Source organism: Cinclus cinclus, chromosome 6, assembly GCF_963662255.1.
Source record: "Cinclus cinclus chromosome 6, bCinCin1.1, whole genome shotgun sequence".
Classification (NCBI taxonomy): domain Eukaryota; kingdom Metazoa; phylum Chordata; class Aves; order Passeriformes; family Cinclidae; genus Cinclus; species Cinclus cinclus.
The window spans coordinates 50,628,907-50,647,865 of record NC_085051.1 but is presented as its reverse complement, the minus strand read 5'-3'; the positions used below and the strand labels follow the sequence as shown (position 1 = coordinate 50,647,865).

General features: G+C 46.5%; 1 protein-coding gene across 1 annotated transcript; it reads right to left on the bottom strand.

Moving 5' to 3' along the window:
• Positions 1–5,859: 5,859 nt before the first annotated feature.
• Positions 5,860–13,766, bottom strand: LOC134045578 (extracellular tyrosine-protein kinase PKDCC-like). Its single transcript, XM_062495401.1, has 7 exons — positions 13,005–13,766; positions 12,721–12,843; positions 10,305–10,576; positions 9,183–9,262; positions 8,984–9,088; positions 7,323–7,499; positions 5,860–5,963 (listed from the first exon to the last, which is right to left on the bottom strand). The coding sequence occupies exons 1-7, from the start codon at positions 13,764–13,766 to the stop codon at positions 5,860–5,862; spliced, it is 1,623 nt and encodes a 540-aa protein (XP_062351385.1).
• Between the last annotated feature and the right edge of the window lie 5,193 nt (positions 13,767–18,959).

Sequence of the window (18,959 nt, the reverse complement as noted above, 5' to 3'; positions counted from 1 at the left end):
GTGAATTTAGGCTGGTGCCACTACTTTGTTTCAGAGGTAATGTTAAATGATATAGTTATTTAATAATAGTTTTGCTAGACAAACTGAAAGAATCAAGCCCAGAAAAATGCAAACCACTGCACTAGCTCCACTGGGAGGGACCATGGCTTGTTTCTTGTGTATTTAAAGAATCAGAACAAATAAACAAGGGCAAGATTAATTAGGAGTGGGAGTAAATTACACCCTCTCCAAGTGAATTAAGAACAGCACAGCAGCAGTGCTAAAATATTTCTTGACATTTTCCACTGGAGGTCCAAGGAATTTCCTTTGCGCTCCAGTGTTTCCAAGACATTCATAGAGCACCTCTCTGGCTACCCATTTTGATGATGACTTGTGTCCTTAGGTTTCATTAACAAGTTTTTAATCTAAACCTGAACTGTCTGATCTATCATCTGAAGTAGCAAGGGAATTTGCAGCAGGGTTTTTCCCAGAAAAGAAAACAATTCACTTGCTAAAGACATTATGTGAGAGATATAAATCACAGATAGAAGTACTTGAGAATTTGTGTGTTTGTTTTGTAATTTTGAGGGTTGCTGGTATTTAACTTAGTTTTGAGGCTATATCTTACATTTCCAATACTGTAAGTAGGGCAACAGATTTTAGACAAGAAGTCCACTTGAGACTTCTATTGATTTTGATGAGGTTTGAGGATAAATACTGATAAATGTAACATAATGTTGGAATTTGCATTTTCCTAAGCCTTGTCTAGACTTGGATTTGGAAGGTGTGATGCACCATGTGACATACAATGTAGTTAAGGCAATGTGATTTTAATGCATGGCTTTAAATTTGGTTGTTTTTTAGGAAGCTATTACTACATTCTATTTAGCACTTGCTAATCTAGAAACCATCAATGGTAAATGAAAAGAGACGTTAAAAATCAAAGGCAGGCTGATCTTGTGGTTATACCTTTTGGATGTGGCCTCCTGCTACACACAGGGCTATTTCATCTCTGATAGTATAGAAGTAAGGGCTCCCCAGCCCTGTGTGGTCCTACTTCCCCAGGGAAGTGGTGGAATCACCGTCCCTGGAAGTGTTAAAACAACATGTGACAATAGTTTAGTGGTGGATCTGACAGTGCTGGATTAATGGTTGGACTCCATGACCTTAAAGGTCTTTTCCAACCTCAGTAGTTCTCTGATTCTGTGATTCTATGTGTAGGCTGTAAGAAGCAGTGGGACCATCTGTGGGTTTTGAGGGTATGGGTCTACAAGAGGTTAACAGGTAGGTGTGCTGGAATGACACAGGGGGAGCAAGGGTGTGAGTGAATGACAGGACTGAGAATTTGAGTGTGCAGGCATTAGGTATAGACTTGATCTTGGGGGAGAACAGTGGTTGTGGTCCTTGGGAGCAGATGAGGATAAGGCAGCTGTGGCACTGGGTACCCTGAAGGGACATAACTTTGTGCCCAGAAAACCCAAGCACGTGTATTTCTTAAAATACTATCAGCATTTCCATCTCCTCCACACACTGCCAAGTCTTCCCTACCAATAAACCCAGCGCTTTTGCCACCTGGGTTGGCCAGTGAGGCAGGCTGAACCTCTGAAGGCCCTACAGCACAAGCCCTTGCCTGGAGCTGTCACACAGAGCCAGGAGCTGAATTCCAAGCAGAGGAGTCTGACAGCTGTTCCCTTCAGCTACCACTTGGTACACCCAGACCTGTTTGATGTAATCTGATACGTTTTCCCATTAGCCAAGAACTGTAATTCAGGGAAAATTCGCCATCATGAACTAAGTAAATGCTGCAGAGGAGGCAGAGGGGCTCAGTGCTACCTTTCATAAAATCCTCTCCTGTGAATTTTCCCATCTCCATGTTGCTGGTGGTGACGTGTTGGTACACTGGGACAATGGAACCAAGGGGAAAGATTGCTCCAAGTACTACACTTAGTGGGAGTTGTCCACTCTCAAGTCCTACCAATCCAGCATGAGGGGCCATTATGGATACTGGAGTTACACTTCACTGATTCCTCAAACTGAAGCCCAAACCCATCTCTTCCAACCCAGTAGGATCAAGGTGCTCTGACTTCTAGCCACAAAGTTCAGTGCTTGGTATACCAATTTATAAAGTGCCCTTACAGAAATCAGTGTTAATCCAGATGTGTGTTTTGGGCCTCCAGCTGACTGTGACAGATTCCTCTTTTCTTTCCCCAAATTAATTTGAAAGCTCATCTGAGTGTTGTTTAGTGCATCAAAAGTTGCAGAATATGCCATGTAAAAATAGAGGTATGACACTTACTGGAACTCAAACCCTGCCTGATGCACCAGTCAACTTTTCATTACTGGGCTCTAACTCCCTCACTCTTCTTTTCAATCTGACATGTAGTCACTGGTCATGTAAATGTCTGTGCAAACATACTGAACATGAGTAATGCAGCATCTGTTGCTATTTATTAAATTGTAGTTTATATCTTTGGAGTACATGGTATCATCCTTCATGGATGTGGCTTTATGTCTACTATTGTAATACAGAATTAGTTAAGAATATTAATGTTTGTGTCTAAAAAATTATATTCCCAACTTTTATCTATGGAGGCAACACTTTCATATCCATTCTCTCCTAAAGGCAGCATCTTTTGGGAAGACATGATAGACACATTTAGGTAAACATCATTCCCCCAGCACACATGGTTTCCATTGCAGTTGATCCCCTGCTGTTCCTTCCAAGCACTTTCCTCTGTTATATATTCCATGATGGTGGCTGAAATACTGATCAGCGATAGCAGAGACAAATTGACTCCAGCAACTTAAAGGACAGTAAATGTTTATATCTGAGCTTTTATGTATCGTAGTTACAGAAATGCAGTTCTTAGGCATAAGTTTTCAGCGTCTTTGAAAGTTTAAAGTTGCTTGAGCCAGTTATAATTTAGTAAAAGGATAGAATGAATAAAGGTTGACTACGTGAGATGGGGCATAAAGATAGAGGACTATAAAACAGCCACGTAGGCCCAAAAGCTGTACAGAAGAAATTTCCTCCTGTAGCCTCCCCTTAGGGCTGGGAACAGCTTGGGTGCTTCACACAGACTTGGCACAGAAGCTGCACCTGAGGCATGTGTGAGCTGCCTGAAACTTAGGGGTCACAAGCTGCTCACTGCAGTCTAGCAGAGAAATAATCCTACATGCTTTTAAATAAGCAAAGCCATTGGGAAAATTTTCTTAGCAGACAATAAAAGCAAGAAGCTGGGAAAAAGCAGGGTGGGAATTGCTTTTCCCAGTGATTGTGCTTCCTTAAATGCATGTCAAAATACAGCTCTAGATGTGGCAGGGTAAGAAAACATTTTCTATCACCCAAGATTCACTAGGCACCATTGGGCTGCAGTGGATGTCACCCCAAATCAGACTGAAGCTGGCATGCCCACCAATGGCATGGGGAGGTGCACAGAGGTGGGAGGAGAACCAGTGCATGCACCAGTATATTTGTGGCAACTTCTAAGTCTCTAGCACTTGAACAGCATTGGTCCTTAAGGTATGCTTGTGCCCTGGCTGCTTCTCTGTGCCAGCCAGATGAATGTGCTCATGAGGGTTCAGGCTCTAAGAATGTGTTTATTCCTTTGCACGGAGTGGTCTAAATGTCCTACAAAAGCCACTTGCTGTGGCCACAGCAGATCGAACATTGCAATTCTTTGAAGCCTAGCTTCCCTTTTTCTTTACTTCTTTATTACTTGCTAATCACTATGTGCTCAAAACTTTCAAGACGCGATCAGTGGTCTCTTCTCCCAGGGTCTAACTGCAGGTCTGATGCTGGAAGCTGCATTTATACAAGTGAATGCCATTTATACCGGCAGTGCCTACAACTTCACCATCTGCCAAGGGTTTGCACATGATTGGCAGCAACCCTACAAAGAGCACTTGACAGAAAAACCTGCCACAAGAAAGAAGCATCACACGACTAAAATACACAACGTTCTGTTTACCAGGAGAAATTGTTATGATGGGAAGGTCTTTCTAAAACAAACTGGAACCACTTCAACTTCAGCATTCTGTTTCTTCCTCTCTGAAATGACCCTTGCAAGGCCTTGCTTTGGGGGAAGTACTCCTGATTCGTAGCTCAGGAGGCTGAGAGATATGGAATAAACTCCCATTACCTCTTGCTAATGTAGAGCACAGCAGATGTCTGAAGCCCTGCTCAGTGGGGTCGATGTAAAACAATAGCGACCTCAATTTCCACAGGACCCGCTGAGAGGGCTCTGTCCCTGTCCATTTAAAAAACTTTGCTGTCACAAAGCCTGCAGTAATGTGGTCATCACAAGAGCCTTCTTGTTGTGCTAACTAGGAATTCTCACTAATTGATATCACTACGGGATCTCCAGCCTCAAAGTAAGCGGCAGGGGTTACAGTGCATGAGAAGGACACCGTACAAAGGCATTGCTGTGGGTTAATTGAGTACTAACGAGCTGAAAGGTGTGCTCTTGCACTAGGAAACGCGGGGAGAGACCGTCAGAAACACGGCACGGCTCCAGGCAAGAGCTCCAGCGTCTTCAGTCCAGGGATGCCCAGCTGCCACAAAGTCCCACACTGAAATGACTACACCGGTGCTGCCCATGTCCCAAAAGCTACAATTTCCGGTGTGGGATAAGCAGAAAACAATGTGGCACCACGCAGAGGCTGCAGTGTGGCTCTCCTGCACAAAGCCAGGGACCTTCCTTTGGAGGCATGAGGTCAGTGGTGATTTAGGCTTTTCCAACAGTGCTACAGAAGAGGTACTGGATGGTCACTGCTTCCAGGGACTCCCAGCAGTGGCACATTACACTATCACCTCTTACAGTCAGAAGTTATACTAACCTCAGGTATTTTTCAGAGGCCACATCTACAATTTTAGCAAAGGGCAGTTGCAGGAGGCTCTTGGGACCACACTGTCTCCTCTCTGCTCAGGACTCTGCAAATACAGCCAGTGTCCTTCAAGACCTAAGTGTCTGAGGGGGCTCAGGAACATTCAGACACTGCTTGGAGCACTCACAGGTTGGCCAATGCTAGGTGAGCTGAAGGTAGGAATCACTGGCACTTCTTCATTTCGTTACAGCAAAGACTTAGGCAATTAAAGAAAAACTTCACAGCATGCTTAGAATAAACAGTCATTCTTTATAATACAAAGTCAAACCTTACATATAAATAATTTGAATGTCTCGCTCTTTCACGGAAAGTAACAGAGAAAAAACCTTCAAGGTTGATACATGGGAGCAGGTATTAGAAATCACATAGGATCAACCCCAAATCCTGCATCCAAACACACAGATATTTGGATCCAGTGTGGACCTGTACGCCACTTCTCTCCCCTGCACTGGAAGGAACTGAATCAGGACCCTCCTTGGAGGACCACCCCCATTATCAACCTCTGGTTATGGATCCCAACCCTGCAACCTTGGCCTCATCACTGAAATCCAGTCCTTTACATTTGCAGTAGTAAGAAAACCCAGTTTGTAGCTGCAGAAAGAGCCATTACCTTTTCCAAAGTGCATTATCTGTAGTTTTTTGGAGGTGACTGAAATAACTAAGCCTACCCAAGCTGGATCCCTTGCAGCTATTTCTATTTCTTGGCTGACAAGCTGGCCAAAGCAGCAAAGGTAAGTATTGCACAGTCTAGCAACATTTGACTAAAACTGAGACCATTTATGTGGAACAGCAGTGTGGGAACAGAAAAGAAGCTAGCGGAGCAGCAATGAGAAATTTGAGCTTTGATCAAGGAGACAGCAACATTTGACTCTATCTGAGCTGGCAGGGAGATCCCATTCCAAAGCAAAATAAAATATGTCATTCTTTCCAGCAGATGAAATTCTCCCCAGCGGATCATTCCTCCCAGGATCATTTTATGTGATCTCATTGTCTTTAAAGTCTTTCCCTGGAGGAAGCTGAACGTTTAATATAGACTACAGCATCAGCATCCGGTATTAAATCAGTCCAGCTACTCTGAAATGAGGCGAGTGGGCGTCCTGGAAAGGAAATAAAAACACAAGTTTAATAGAGGAGAGAAGTTCACCTTGACCCATGCTATTTATTGCAAAAGGCACAGGAACACGCTGCTCCATGGAGGGTCACTCTGCCCTGCCATAGATGTATTTTACACTCCCAGTAAATTCCAGATGCTCAGAGTGTGCACAAGGAATGCATCATCCAACCCCAGAGGCTTTTACATCCTGCTTTGCTTTACCCAGCAGCCCTAGGAGACACCAACACCTTCCCACAGCTCTCATTAATCCAACTGGCAAACTTAGGCACTTGGCATTTCAGCCACACACTTCTGGCATCTTTGGCTGTAAAGATGAACCATGAAACGGCAAGGAAGAAAAATGTCAGGAAGGGAAACACTGAAGACCTCAGGCAGGGTGTCAGGGATTAGCACCCTAGCAAGGCACTGCAGAAAGGGTCTCTGTCCCACGTGTTTCTCCTACATCCCCACTGTGGTTTCAAAGCAGGATTCCTTCCAGGCAGGCACTACACACAGCGCTAACAGCTGCCAGTGAGGAAGCCAGATGTGCTGTGTGAGGCACAATTCACACAGTCCATTGCTGGTGTGAAACTTGGTGGCTCAAAGAGATTTATGTTGCATCCGTGAAAGCACTCTAATGTAACTAGTTCACCATGTGCCAATTGCACACATGCCCACAGAAAAGCTGCATTTTTGGTAGCTGGGTTTTTTTTTGAAACGTTGTGTGAGCTGACAAAACATGATTCTTCAGCACCACTGTGAATGAAAACACTCATTTACCTCATTTAGTGTTTTACTTCAAGAAACAATTTAGCCCACGCTTGAAGTGTCAGCTAAATGAGATAATTTAAAGTAATTCTGAAAACATGTTAACTGTAAGAGGCTATAATCAGAGCTAATTACAGGGACATTCTGGAAATCCCTTGGCTTGGGGCTTTAGTTTTGATAAAGGGGATAGCAACTTCTAAGCTATGATTCTTTTAATTATAACAATAGTAACCACCTTCTTTTACACAGCTGCTTTCATCTCAAAAACCCTACAGCTTTGCAAACTACACGTACCACAGGGATTGTTTAGCCTAACACCAAAGTGAAGCCATCTCTGCAAGAAATGAGTAAGTGTTTAACAACACCTGGCAGTCTTGGGCAAAATTTGTAGAGGAAAAAAGGTGCAGAGAAAGAACATAATTGCTCTGGCATCTCCTTACACAAACACTCAGGGGATTTCTGGATGCCCACAGTGACAGACATCTGAGCTTGAGAATGAGGAAGGCAGCTTTTATATGTGCCTGTAGACTCAAAGCACTATGGATGAAGGCAGCAGCACCACGTGGCACCACCCTGTCACATTGCCCAGGCTCACCTGTCCACGTCCTGTGCTGGGTGACGATAAAGCTCTGACACTGCAGCTGGGAGTTACAAATGGCAGCGGCTTCCTCGGCGCTGTGGATGGACAGCAGGCAGCCCAGGTGGCTGTAAGAGGGCCAGCACTTGTAGTCCTCTCCTTCCACTGTTCGGAAACCCTTTAGGGCAATGTAGTCTGGGGAGAGAAAGAGGGTGTCTGGGGAAACACTCCGGGTGCACTATCGGAGGCCAGTTACACTACACAATCAGTGAAACTCTTAAAAGAATTGCAACAGTGACAGACTGAACTGGCCTGCCAAGGTGGAGTGGGGTGGAGCTGCAAAGTTAGAAGAAGCCCAAATCTTACCCTTTGGTTTTACAGTGGAGCACAGGACAGCAATTCCCCCACATATGTAGGAGAGGGGTCAGAGGCAGGGATGGGTAAGAGGAGGAGGCTGCTGTGCAAAACCACAACCCCCCCCATGTTTTCCCTGGAGAAGCCAACCTCAAAATAGCCTCTCCTACACCCCAGCCTCAACAGCAGAAGCTCATCATAGACCCAGCACCAAGCTACATTGGGCATAGACTGACCCACCTGCCATAGTGCCACCCACAGAAACAGGAGATTGAGGAACTCCAGTGGGGGAAAGGGAAGCTAGATCCTGCTCCTGACAAGGAGACCTGACAAAAAACCTGACAAGCCTGAGCAGGTGTTGTTCAGGTTATTGTTCACTGACTGCTAAGAGTCTCTCCTCACCTTCCCACACCTCTAGGATGGTGATAATTTTGGCATAGTGAAAAGCCAACAGACAGGTGTTGTTGGAAAATACCAGTAATTCCTGTTAAAGCTGCTGGTCCTTCCATGCAAATGACCAGATATCTTTGTTCATAACAGTGCAAATTATAGTTCTTTCACATGTAAAGAGATTTCCTTCTGCAAGCCACCATTACCCACCACCTTATATAAATACTCAGGAGAACACAAGCCAAGTAACTGCTGGATTTTTAAACTTCCTTTTGATCAGCCTTATCTCTACCACTGAATGGGTCCTTTTCAGAGGCATGCACCTCATAAAGGTACATTTATCCATCCACAGGTCCAATAGAATGATCTGCAGAGAAAAGGAACTTAGAGGGTACCAAGGCTCCAGGTATCCTGCCACACTCATCTTGGTGCTGTCACCTCCCCACTCTATGTTTCTTTAATAACCTGCACTCAGCCGACAGAAGCCACACAGTGAAATGGGAAGTTTAAATATCAGCCCAAAAAACTGACCTCTTGGTCCAAAGGATAAGGCTATCCCAAGAGAGGAGCCACTCAGTTTGCTACCCCAAATACATATACATTTCCTTGAAACACTGATGTTCATTGTGAGAAGACTGTTTAGAAGCAGTGCAAACACATGTCCATGCAGACTGCACTGCTTTTATTTTGCAAAGCAAAATAAAATAGAGACATGCATAGCTCCCATGGAAAAAAACAAACAAACAAACAAAACCCAACAAAAATACCAACCACAAAAAAACCAACAAAAGCCTGCTCAAAAAAAAAGACACCTTCGGCTTTTTTTCCTAGTGACTATAAACTGCCTATATGTATGGGAGATCAGAATTTGACCAATTACCAAGTGCCTTGCTCCTTCAGCAATTACTTCACTTAGAGCATTCAAAATGAATTACCTTTTAAAAGAGGAGGTCTTTTCTGCAGATAGAGCCCAGACTTGTACAGATGTAAAACCTTTTCAAAAGCTCTCAGGGTTTCATTTATTCCATATCGTAAATCACCTACATTTAAGGAAAAAGATGACAAAGATAAGCAATTCCATGAAATAGCATTTAGAAACATCTAATAAAGAATTTTATGGACATTAGCTGATACCTGTTGCATTCAGAATATCACTCAAAAGGGGCCGCAAAGCTGGTGGTGCAGAGTGTGGCAAAAGATAGGTGAAAAAATACCTGCAAAAAATCCCACAGTCTGATTAGAATACCTTAGAGTGCCTCCATTTCTCTGGTGATTAAGATGTCTACATTTTCCCGTGACTTGAATATCCATATGCAACTAGTAAGTCTGCTTTGGTTATAAAGTTATGTTTGAGCACATCTTGGTATCTCAGATGGTTCCTTGTGAGTTGGGCTGAAAGCCTGGTCCTTGCTGTATGAAATCTATCTTGCAAAGCTTCATGCAATAAAGCCTTCCCTCATTCCCCTGGGCCATTTTTGTATACTGAGTGAAGTATTTCCCACTCAAGTGGGAAATTTCCACAAGTATTTAAAAAAAAAAATAAGTCCTGTATAAAAGAACACTCCTACAAGATCTTTCTCTTGCCTTGAAAAGGTTTGACCTTCTTATTGCCCCTGGAAAGTCAGGATGACTAACTTCCTGACCCTTCCACAAAATTCCGCTTCTAAGGAACAAGTGCACAAGTGACAAGTGCAACTGCAAGGCTGCAATAATCTGTGCAGGGATTTGCCCTTTAGCACTGAATCCTGGAAATCCAGGCTCCTTTACTAAGTCCTTCTGTGTAAAAATTCAAGCTGCCAAGGCTTCCTTCCAGGATGTGATCTGCCAAGCATCCGTGGTGAGCAGAAGTCCCTGTGTTTCCAGCCTACACAAAGTGCTGCAGCAGCCTCAACCCCTTGCCTGTTACCTGCTCCATTGCTCTTCCTTAGGAGCTTATAGGGAGCTTCAGAGATGAAGGGAAGCACAGGCCAGCCTGTTCCCAGCAACAGGGACTCAAAGCTGGTGGGGTTTTGCAGGTAGCCTGCAGTGCCACTGCTTTCAGCAAGCACAGCCCATGGATGTCAAGTACCAGGGCTTGTTTGGCAAACAGCAAATTTAGAGGTGCAAGCTCTGGGGCAAGTTTTTAGAGGGCACTGGGGAAGAAGAAAGATGCCTTAGCTCTCACCAGACAACAACTACACTATTTTCCTGCTAGAGGCCACATGGCAGGGTGTGAGCTCAACCACCCCAGATCCTGCCCCATGTGGCCGGACATACCGATATGCATTGAACAGATTCTTCTTTTCATTTATTCCTTCGCATTTCCCAACCACTGAGCATTTGAGAGGGAAACTTCTGGTAGGGAAGTCAAGTGTGCAGTCATTATCTTCCTTGCAAGACAGCTCCTCGGTGCTGGCATCATCCATGTCTGTCACTTTTAGGTTTCCATCCACCATAACAAACTGCCTTGGCTGGAAATCCAAGAGGACTATTGAACCCAGGGGGGAATGTGCCAAGTAAAACAGCAGTTTCACAAGACTCAGGCAAATCTGAGAAAGAGAAGATGAATATGCATGTAAAAAAACAGATGAAAAACAGCTATTAAATTGGAAGTAGAACAAAGGGGAGGGCATTCAATTAAATTAGAAGGGGGAAAAAAGCATATAGAACTTAAAAGGTAATTATATGTATGCTACAAAATTTATTATCAACATTGCCACAGGATTTGACTGGTAAGTAGTTTAGCAACATTTTTTAAAAATGTGCGTACACAAAAAGAGACATTTGCAGTTAAAAGAACTAGAAGAGAAAGCTGTGAGGAAAACAATAGCAGCCTTCATGTTTCAGGAGCTATATTGATTTGCTAGCTGAAATCAGAAGGGTTTTTCCCAGTCTGGCACAAAACTAATAGGGTTCCCCTCCCTTCCCCCATGCTGCTCAATACAGACTGAGGCTCCATGGTCATTAATACCAGATTCATGCCTTGCTGCATCACTCAGCAGTATGAATTTGGGCACACAGTCATGCTTCTGAAGAATTAGTCAAGGCTTGCAATGTATTTATTTCCAGTTTTTTTGCTTTTATGACAACTTTCTGGCAGCAGGGAAAGGCCAAGCAATACCTGACCCAGCAGAAAGCTTGGTAAATTACTTTAAACAAACTAGAGCTAGAGGAGTGCATTTATACTGCACCAGCATTTTGCTCAAGAAGCTTTCTGCAGCAGTTTTCATTTAGTATCAGGAGCCCTGGCATCAGACTAAGTGTATCCTCAGCTAGGTGTGCCAGGCAGCCCCACGTCACCCCTTGCCACTGCTGATAGCGATCTGTGCAGGAGAGAGGGATTTTTCCCTTGGACCAGCCCGCACAATCCCTGGTATCTGATGTGGCTCATCATAGGGGAATCCCATATGTTTAGACACCCTAATTAGGAAACAGGACTAGACAGTGCCAGTGTAAATTCTGAACTGGTGTCTTCTGCAGTCAAGAGATTATTAAGATCTTTAACGCCACCATATCAAACTTTACCACCAGCTAATCCAGCATCATGGGTTTCTTACAGGAGACTTTGGCATGTTTAAGAAGATGAGGTGCTAGGAAAGCTATGCAGAAGCCAGTATGAAATTGAAGAAAGTAAAACTCCCCAGGCCAAGAGAAATTACTGTGGAAGCTTTGATTCTATTTTAACTTGTTTAGTGAAGCAATCATAAGAATCCCAGCTTCAAGTCCCACAGATGAGCAAGCAGTTGCTACACTCCCCCTCTGGCTCAGATGGCAAAGCTCCCCTTCAACATTAAGGACCACATGCAGGCAGGGATTTTATTTTAGGACTTTTGTTGTGCTTTTGTTTTGCCCAAAGTATTTCTTCCTGACACTAAAGATACCCTTGCTTTTTTACATGATTTTTTTTCCCTCCTGGCACCCAAACAAGCTATATTGAACCTCCAACTGAGCCCTTGAGGCAAACTGTAAAACAAGCTATAACCAAAGCAAGTGCCATGTCACAAGTAATTTCTGTTCCTTGGGAGCATATGGATCCCTATGCAGGATGCCTAGGAGATGAGGCAGATCTCACTAGAAGGGCTACAATCCTAGCACCTACGGCAGGTGGGAAGCAGTTTAGTAGTGATTTTACTACAGTTAATTCCTAAAGGACCAAAATCAGAAACACCACACAAGCACACGGTGAGGATCACCTTGCTCAGCTTGTTGCCTAGAACAGATAACACACAGCAAACCACAGATTCTGAGCATGGTGAGGTGGCTTTCCCAAGTGACACCCGGGTTGCTGAAGGGCATCCTGACCAAAGCCCTTCTGCACTTATACATATATATATGTGTGTGTGTACATATATATATGTAGGCAATATAGAGGCAAAACTACCGTTATCGTGTAATGGAAGGTATTAACCACCGCTCCAGCACCGAGTACGATTTCGTGTCTTTCTCCTCCTAGATGAATTTCTTTTAACACTGCTCTACGGAGAAAGAAACTAACCGTGAGATACCAAGCTAGGGCTGTGTTAATGTCATTTTAAAGGAATGAGAAGGAAACTATTTACAGACACTTTGCGGGATCAAACAGCGTCGGCAGAAGAATTCCGTTTGCCCCAGCGGTCACCACCGGTTCTTCGCCGGTTTGCTCAGTTTGTGGTCTAAAAGCGACTGATAAAATTCCTTTGCTTTGTTTTCTTACTTTAAATCTTTCCTCCCAGGGGGTCTGCAGGAGCTGAATCATCTCCAGCGGGGATCCCAGCTCCAGCATGGCCGTGACCCGTAGCTCATCATCGCCGCTGTTGTCATAGCATTGGCCGTGCAGCTGCGGGAGAGCAGAAGACACGGTCGGGGCGATGTCGCCGCCAACGCCAGCAGATCTCGGCCGCCCGGGGACAGCGTGGGTACCGGCACCACTTCCCCCGGCCCGCCGTGCCTCGGCAGCGCCTCCCGCAGCCCCCCCCAGCCCCGGCGCGCCCGCCGTACCTTGACGATGCCGGGGTGCTGCAGGCGCTGCAGCAGCGTCACCTCCTTGAGCAGCTTGTAGGCGGCCAGGCGGCGGCAGCCGGCCGGCGCCCCGTACCGCTGCACGCACCGCCGCACCTCCCGGCCCGCCCCGTGCACCGACTTGAGGGCCACCGTGCCTCCGCCCGCCAGCGCCGCCCGCGCCACCACCTTGGTGAAGCCCCAGCCCAGCACGCTGACGGCCGTCGCCCGGCTCAGGTCGCCGCAGCCCAACCCTCCCTCGGTCGCCGCCGCCTCCCCGCCGCCCGCCGCCTCCAGCCGCCGCAGGTCGCGCCGCCTCTGCCGCAGCTCCTCCCGCAAGCCCGGCGGCAGCAGGAGCGGCGGCGAGGAGCCCGGCTGCGCCTCGCCGCCACCGCCGGCACCGCCGCGGCCGGGCGGCAGCGCGGGCAGCGCCAGCAGCGCCAGGGCCGGCAGCGCCAGCAGCGCGGCCGCGCTCAGCCGAGCTCCGCGCCGCGCCCGCCCCGCAGCCGCAGCCATGGAGAGCGGGGCTCTGCCGCCCGCGCTCCGCCGCGCCGGGGAAGCCGAGCGCCTCCGAGGGGGCGTGTCGGGCTCCCGGCGCCCCCACCCCGCCGGCCCGGCCCGGCCCGGCCCGGCCCCGCGGGCGCACGGGGCAGCGGCGGCACGGACCGCCCAGGGAGGGGAGGCGGCGGTGGCACAGCCCCAGTGGTTCTGGAGGAGGTGGCCCTGGGTGGGAACCGGAGCTGCCGGGTGCGAGCGGCACATCCCCGCAGAAACCCGCCCACCCTCCAATATATATATATATATATAGCAGAACACGCGGATTTCACGGGCGTGAATTTCGTCAGCCCTGCTAGAGGGTACCGCAGATGCCGCAGCCGAGGAATATACAGCGGGTTAAAATCAGTGAGAACTGGCATATCACGTTTCCCTGCCGCTTAAAACTCTCGGGTTAGGTTTCTAAGAAGGGCAAATACTGTCAGCTTCTCTTCTTGGAAGGATAAACCCTGTTAGGTTGAATCAGCAATACACTGCCTAAGCACAGAATTGGAATTTTTTTCCAGGGGGAAAAAATCAAAGCAAACCCGTCCTCCAGCAAAACCAGCCAATGCAGGCAGAAAACATACATTTATCGTTTGTTTGTGAGGCGATCAGATCGATCAGTGTGGTGGCACAGCTCAGGGCTGCCTTCTGTGACACTCGTGTACCTGCGCGGGACAGGAAAGCCTTTCCCATGCGGATGCGAGAGGCAGGACAGGTGCCTGCCGCGGCTCTGTCACTGTTTTTAGACACGTGTCTGCACCGGGCTCTGCTGTGCAGAAAGTCAGGTTAGCTTAGGGCAAAGGCAAATGCAGTTTGTCCGCTTCTAATTTAGGCAATATGCAGTTAACTCTTTTCACTGAGCAGCCTGAAACACCAGCCAAATAGGTGGATTCACTTTTTTATTTATGTTTATGCTACTGGGTTAGAAATTAAAACAATGGGCTGCCTTTCCACCTAGTCTGCTTCATTTTCTGCCCTCCTGCTTTCAGTGGCATAACTAGGCACTAGATCCTCCCCAGAAAGGGAGCAGATGATGCATGGCACGGTTGGGGGGAGGATGCTGCTGCTCTGTTCCAAGTGACACGGCCCGGCTGAGAGCTTGGAGGTTCTAGCAGTCACCCAGTGGCACACAGTGGGTGAGATTGCATAGGGTGTGCCCTGGCTGTGATCAAGCAGTGGGACCTCTCAGTCCTGCAGTGCTGTGCTGCTCTTGCTCACATCTGCTCCATTTTCCTCCCTCCATGCACAGCAGTGCCAATACCTCTCTCCTGACTCACTCATAACACACTCTGTGTCTACTGCTAGGGTCACGATTGCAATTCACCCCTGCAAATGAGCCTTTGTGAAACACCCCTAAGAAATTCAACTTTAATGTCACAGCCAGTGGAATGGAGATTTTTCAGAGATTACAGCAAGTCAGCTACTATGACTGGTGGTCCCCAAGTCTATTTTAATAAAAATAATGTACATAAATCACCACTTTTAAATAGCTTCATTCCCAAGAGCCTGCAGAAAGATTCCCTTTCACTTCTTGTTGGCTCAATACCACTGGTGCAGCCAATGAGACAAAGTGCCTCAGCAGAGCACAGTTGTTTGGTATGAGAGCAGGAGAAATGAACTCTGAACTCAGGTCATTCCAAGATGGAAGAGTTTGGGGAGGGAAGGCAAAACAAATGGTCTGCCTACATGTAAAATAATCAAGAGGAAAATCTCAGGCCTCCTGTGCTTACCCAGGCACAGACAGGTTAGAAGCTGATCCCAGAACAGCTCTTTCAGTAGCTGAATTTCCTTTGTTGCTTTTTAACCTTAATAGCTCTTTAATTACTCTTTTTATTTTCAAATCAAGTATACATCTGTGTCATATTAATGAATATTCATTGTCACTGGAGAGATATTAAATGCATTTTTACCTGTGTTTCCAAGGGAATAGATGCCAGCTGTGTGTACTATTATCTAACTTCAGCCTGTCCTCAGCACTGTAATAGTATCAGAGAAGTATTAGAGATGACTCACAAATACATAAAATAACAATAAATTATTATTTACTTGCTTTACACTAGCATTTAAGGGTTCTTGCCAAGATCATACCTCTGCTGTGCAAGGTTTTTTGCAGACTATGGCAGAAGTGGCCTTGCTTGACATAGCTGACATCTGAAATGGGAAACACAGGGAAGTGCTGCAGTAAGGATGTAGCAGTAGAGTATGTGGTCATTTGTGTGTCTTTTAGTTCCTTGGAGCGTTCTGCCTGACCTTATTGCCTTTGATAGCAGTGAGCACTGTGTGCCGCAGATGGGTATGCGTTACAGATAATCTGCTTTGTGATTGTATGGTCTCAGCAGCAGAGGCTGCTTAAATCCAGGGAAGGCCTCCTGTTGCATCTCTCATCATACAACCCCCTCCAAGTGCAAATGCACATATGGCTGACCTGTGTGTTTGCACTAGACCCACCAGTATCTTACACTTTCTTGTCTACATTCATTCCTTTATAGACTATAGATGGAGCAGAAGGCTGCCCACTGTTCAGAAAATATCAGGCTGTGCTATAATTTCAATGGGTGTGATTGAATCCCATGCTCCTTAGCTTCTTCTGGCTTCCTGCAAAGACTGGAATGAGATTCGTCTAATGAAAAATTGTCCTGGCACTAATGCTAGCTGGGCTCCTTTCTCAAAATGTATGTGTCTGTACATGAAGTGTAGATGAAAAATTGGGAGTCTCCTGTGCTCCAGACTAACTGGGGTGAGAAAGCATCCCATTTTCCCATGCCAGCACTGAAAGTGTTTGCCTGCTGAAAGACAGACACCTCTGGGTGCAATTTCCCAAGCTGATTCTCTCCTATCCAAAGAGATCTAGGCAGCAGCATTTCCCTATTCATGTCTACAACACTGATCTAGAAAGGATAAGATCAAGCTCTTGGGTTAGCATAAAAAACCTGGGGAGAAATCCTGGGGGGAAAGTTTTCACTCTGAGCACATACATGAAAGTCCTGGGCATCAGTCCAGAAGAGGGAGGCCAGAAGTTTATAGGTCTGGGAGAGGGATCAAAGAAACCTGCAGCAGCCACTTCAGAACAGGAGGAAGACTTAGACAGCTCTAATAATGGGAATGCATGTCATCACTGGAGCCCTTGCCTTTGAGGGCATCAGTTAGCTTGACTCCTGCCAGCTGAGCTTCTGGCTGTCTCCAGACAGTTCCTGTCCAGCTGCAAGTGTGCACATCTGGGGCAGGGTGAAAGCCAGAGGAGCTGCTGGAGGGTAGACACTTACCTGCACAGTGCAGGGACAGGAGCCATCCTGAGCAGCCTGGCTTTGCACTTCCATGTCAAGTGAGAAACCTTCTTGCATCCAACCTATCTCTGGGCACACAACTGTGGCCTGTGTGTGACCATGCCTGGGCGGCACCCAGGAAAAAATCACCCCGCCAGCCACTTCCAGATTTCTCTTTGTATTGCCCCAGAGCCAGGAAAAGGACAAGAAGAAAGTCAGATGCAGATATGATACCTTCCTACAAGCAAGTGAACTAGGGAGACAGACCTTGCTCTGCTCTTTTTGCTTTACTGGACAGGAACTCTAGCCAAGGGCTTGGTGCAATAATAACTGCCCTGGAACTGAAATAATATGCTTCTCTTTGCCAGTAGGAAGAAAAACATTTCTCTGGTGTCCAAGACAGCTGCAGCTCACAGGTGTTTTTACAGCCCATGGCAGGAACAGCTGTGTCTCCCTAGGCACTTCTGGTCTGAGGTTTCTCAACAGGGTTGAGCAGTTTCCACCAGCACCCACTGGCATATAGGGCACTAGGAAGCAGCTTACCTGAACCTGCTCTGGTTTTTTTTTTTGGGTTTTTTTTTTTTTTTTTTTTTTTGTATTTTGTCAGATGAGGGTTCATCTCCTGGCTAGAGGTGTAGGATGAAACTATGAGAACACTGCAGGGCATTTGTGTAGCCCTACAGGTCATCACCTCCTCTAGTGGTAGGAGGGCAGCCTGACTTCAGAGGGGAGCTGTGAAGGCTGAGGAGTGCTGATGCTGTTGGGTGGGTGCATTGGCAATGAGTGCTTGCCATCTGCTGGGAGGCAATCAGCCTGACAGCAGACACTTGGATGCCTAGGCCAGTGGTCCCTGAAGAGCTGGATGGCACTTGGGCTTGCAGAGAGAGAAGGAAAAGTACCCTCTGAGGAGGGTAAGCACCAAGCAGTCAGGAAGCTCAGGTCTTGGGCATATGAGGGCTGACAACACTCACTGCAGGATTTTAACATGCTAACACCCCCCTTGAGCCCTCCTTGGAGGTGCCTGACCTCATTGCAGAGGGGGCAAGAGACATTTAGGTGTTTGTGCAATTAATGAATCTCAACTCATTCACTGGTAGCACTGAGTAGAGCCCTGGTGTGGTGGCATCTCACATTTCCACAGCACAATTTGCCAGTGTCTGCCAAGCTGTCTGTGTGCTGTTCAGAGCATATGCCACTCCTGTCACAGCTTTCCCCCACTCCCCACAGCACTGAAGATACTGCCCTGATTTTGACATATTCTCAGGATTTAGCCATTTGTTATGCCACCAGCACATCCAGCCTGACTGGCATGGAACATCCCACTCCCTATTGCAGCTGCTCCTGGGAACACATGTCCAGCTGAAGAGTCTTCAGTCTTCCCAATGAGATTTTATTAATGTCTAGGAAGATAAAATCAGATTTCTAGCACAAAGTCTTGAAGAGCTGGTCTACTGATAGATGGACAAAACCTTCCCTTGCAATACAGGTATTGGTACCCCAAGTCATATACAAGTCATTATTAGTACACTGTGAGGTGTCGATTGCATTATCAAAAGCAGCATCACCTTCTGGGCCTGCTATCCCACTGCTGCACTGAATGAGATGGTGCACAACAGAAGCAAAGTCAGGGAAAGCTCTGGGATGTTGCTCTCCTGCTATGGAAACCACCACAGAAACCTGACAGTGTACAGATTGTGTTCTTGCCCTTTTAATTCAGAAAGATAAGAAATAAAAGTGACAGCATCAAATGCCTTTAATTCTCTGTATTTCATGATAGAGAAGTCTCAAATGCCTATTAGGTATCCACATATTCCTGGAAGGCAGCATTTTCAAATGCTAGTTTTTCTCCCTAGCAGAGCCTGGCTCAAGCCTACACAGCAAGCTATTCAGGCATGTCTGCAGAAGAGAGGAGTGCAGGACCTTCCTTCTCCTGCCTCTGGCTCAAGTTGCAGACATATTTCTTCAGTGATATTACAATTTTAAGCAGCATTTAGTTCAGGCACTTATTTCCATCCTCCTGTACCTAACTGGACCATCTGGTCTAAGTGTTACTGTAGCTTTGTGGCAAACAAGATGGACAAAATAATCCAGGTCAAAATAAATGCAATAAGACTTCCCGCACAAGGAAGAGTGTCTCAGAAGAATGAGCACA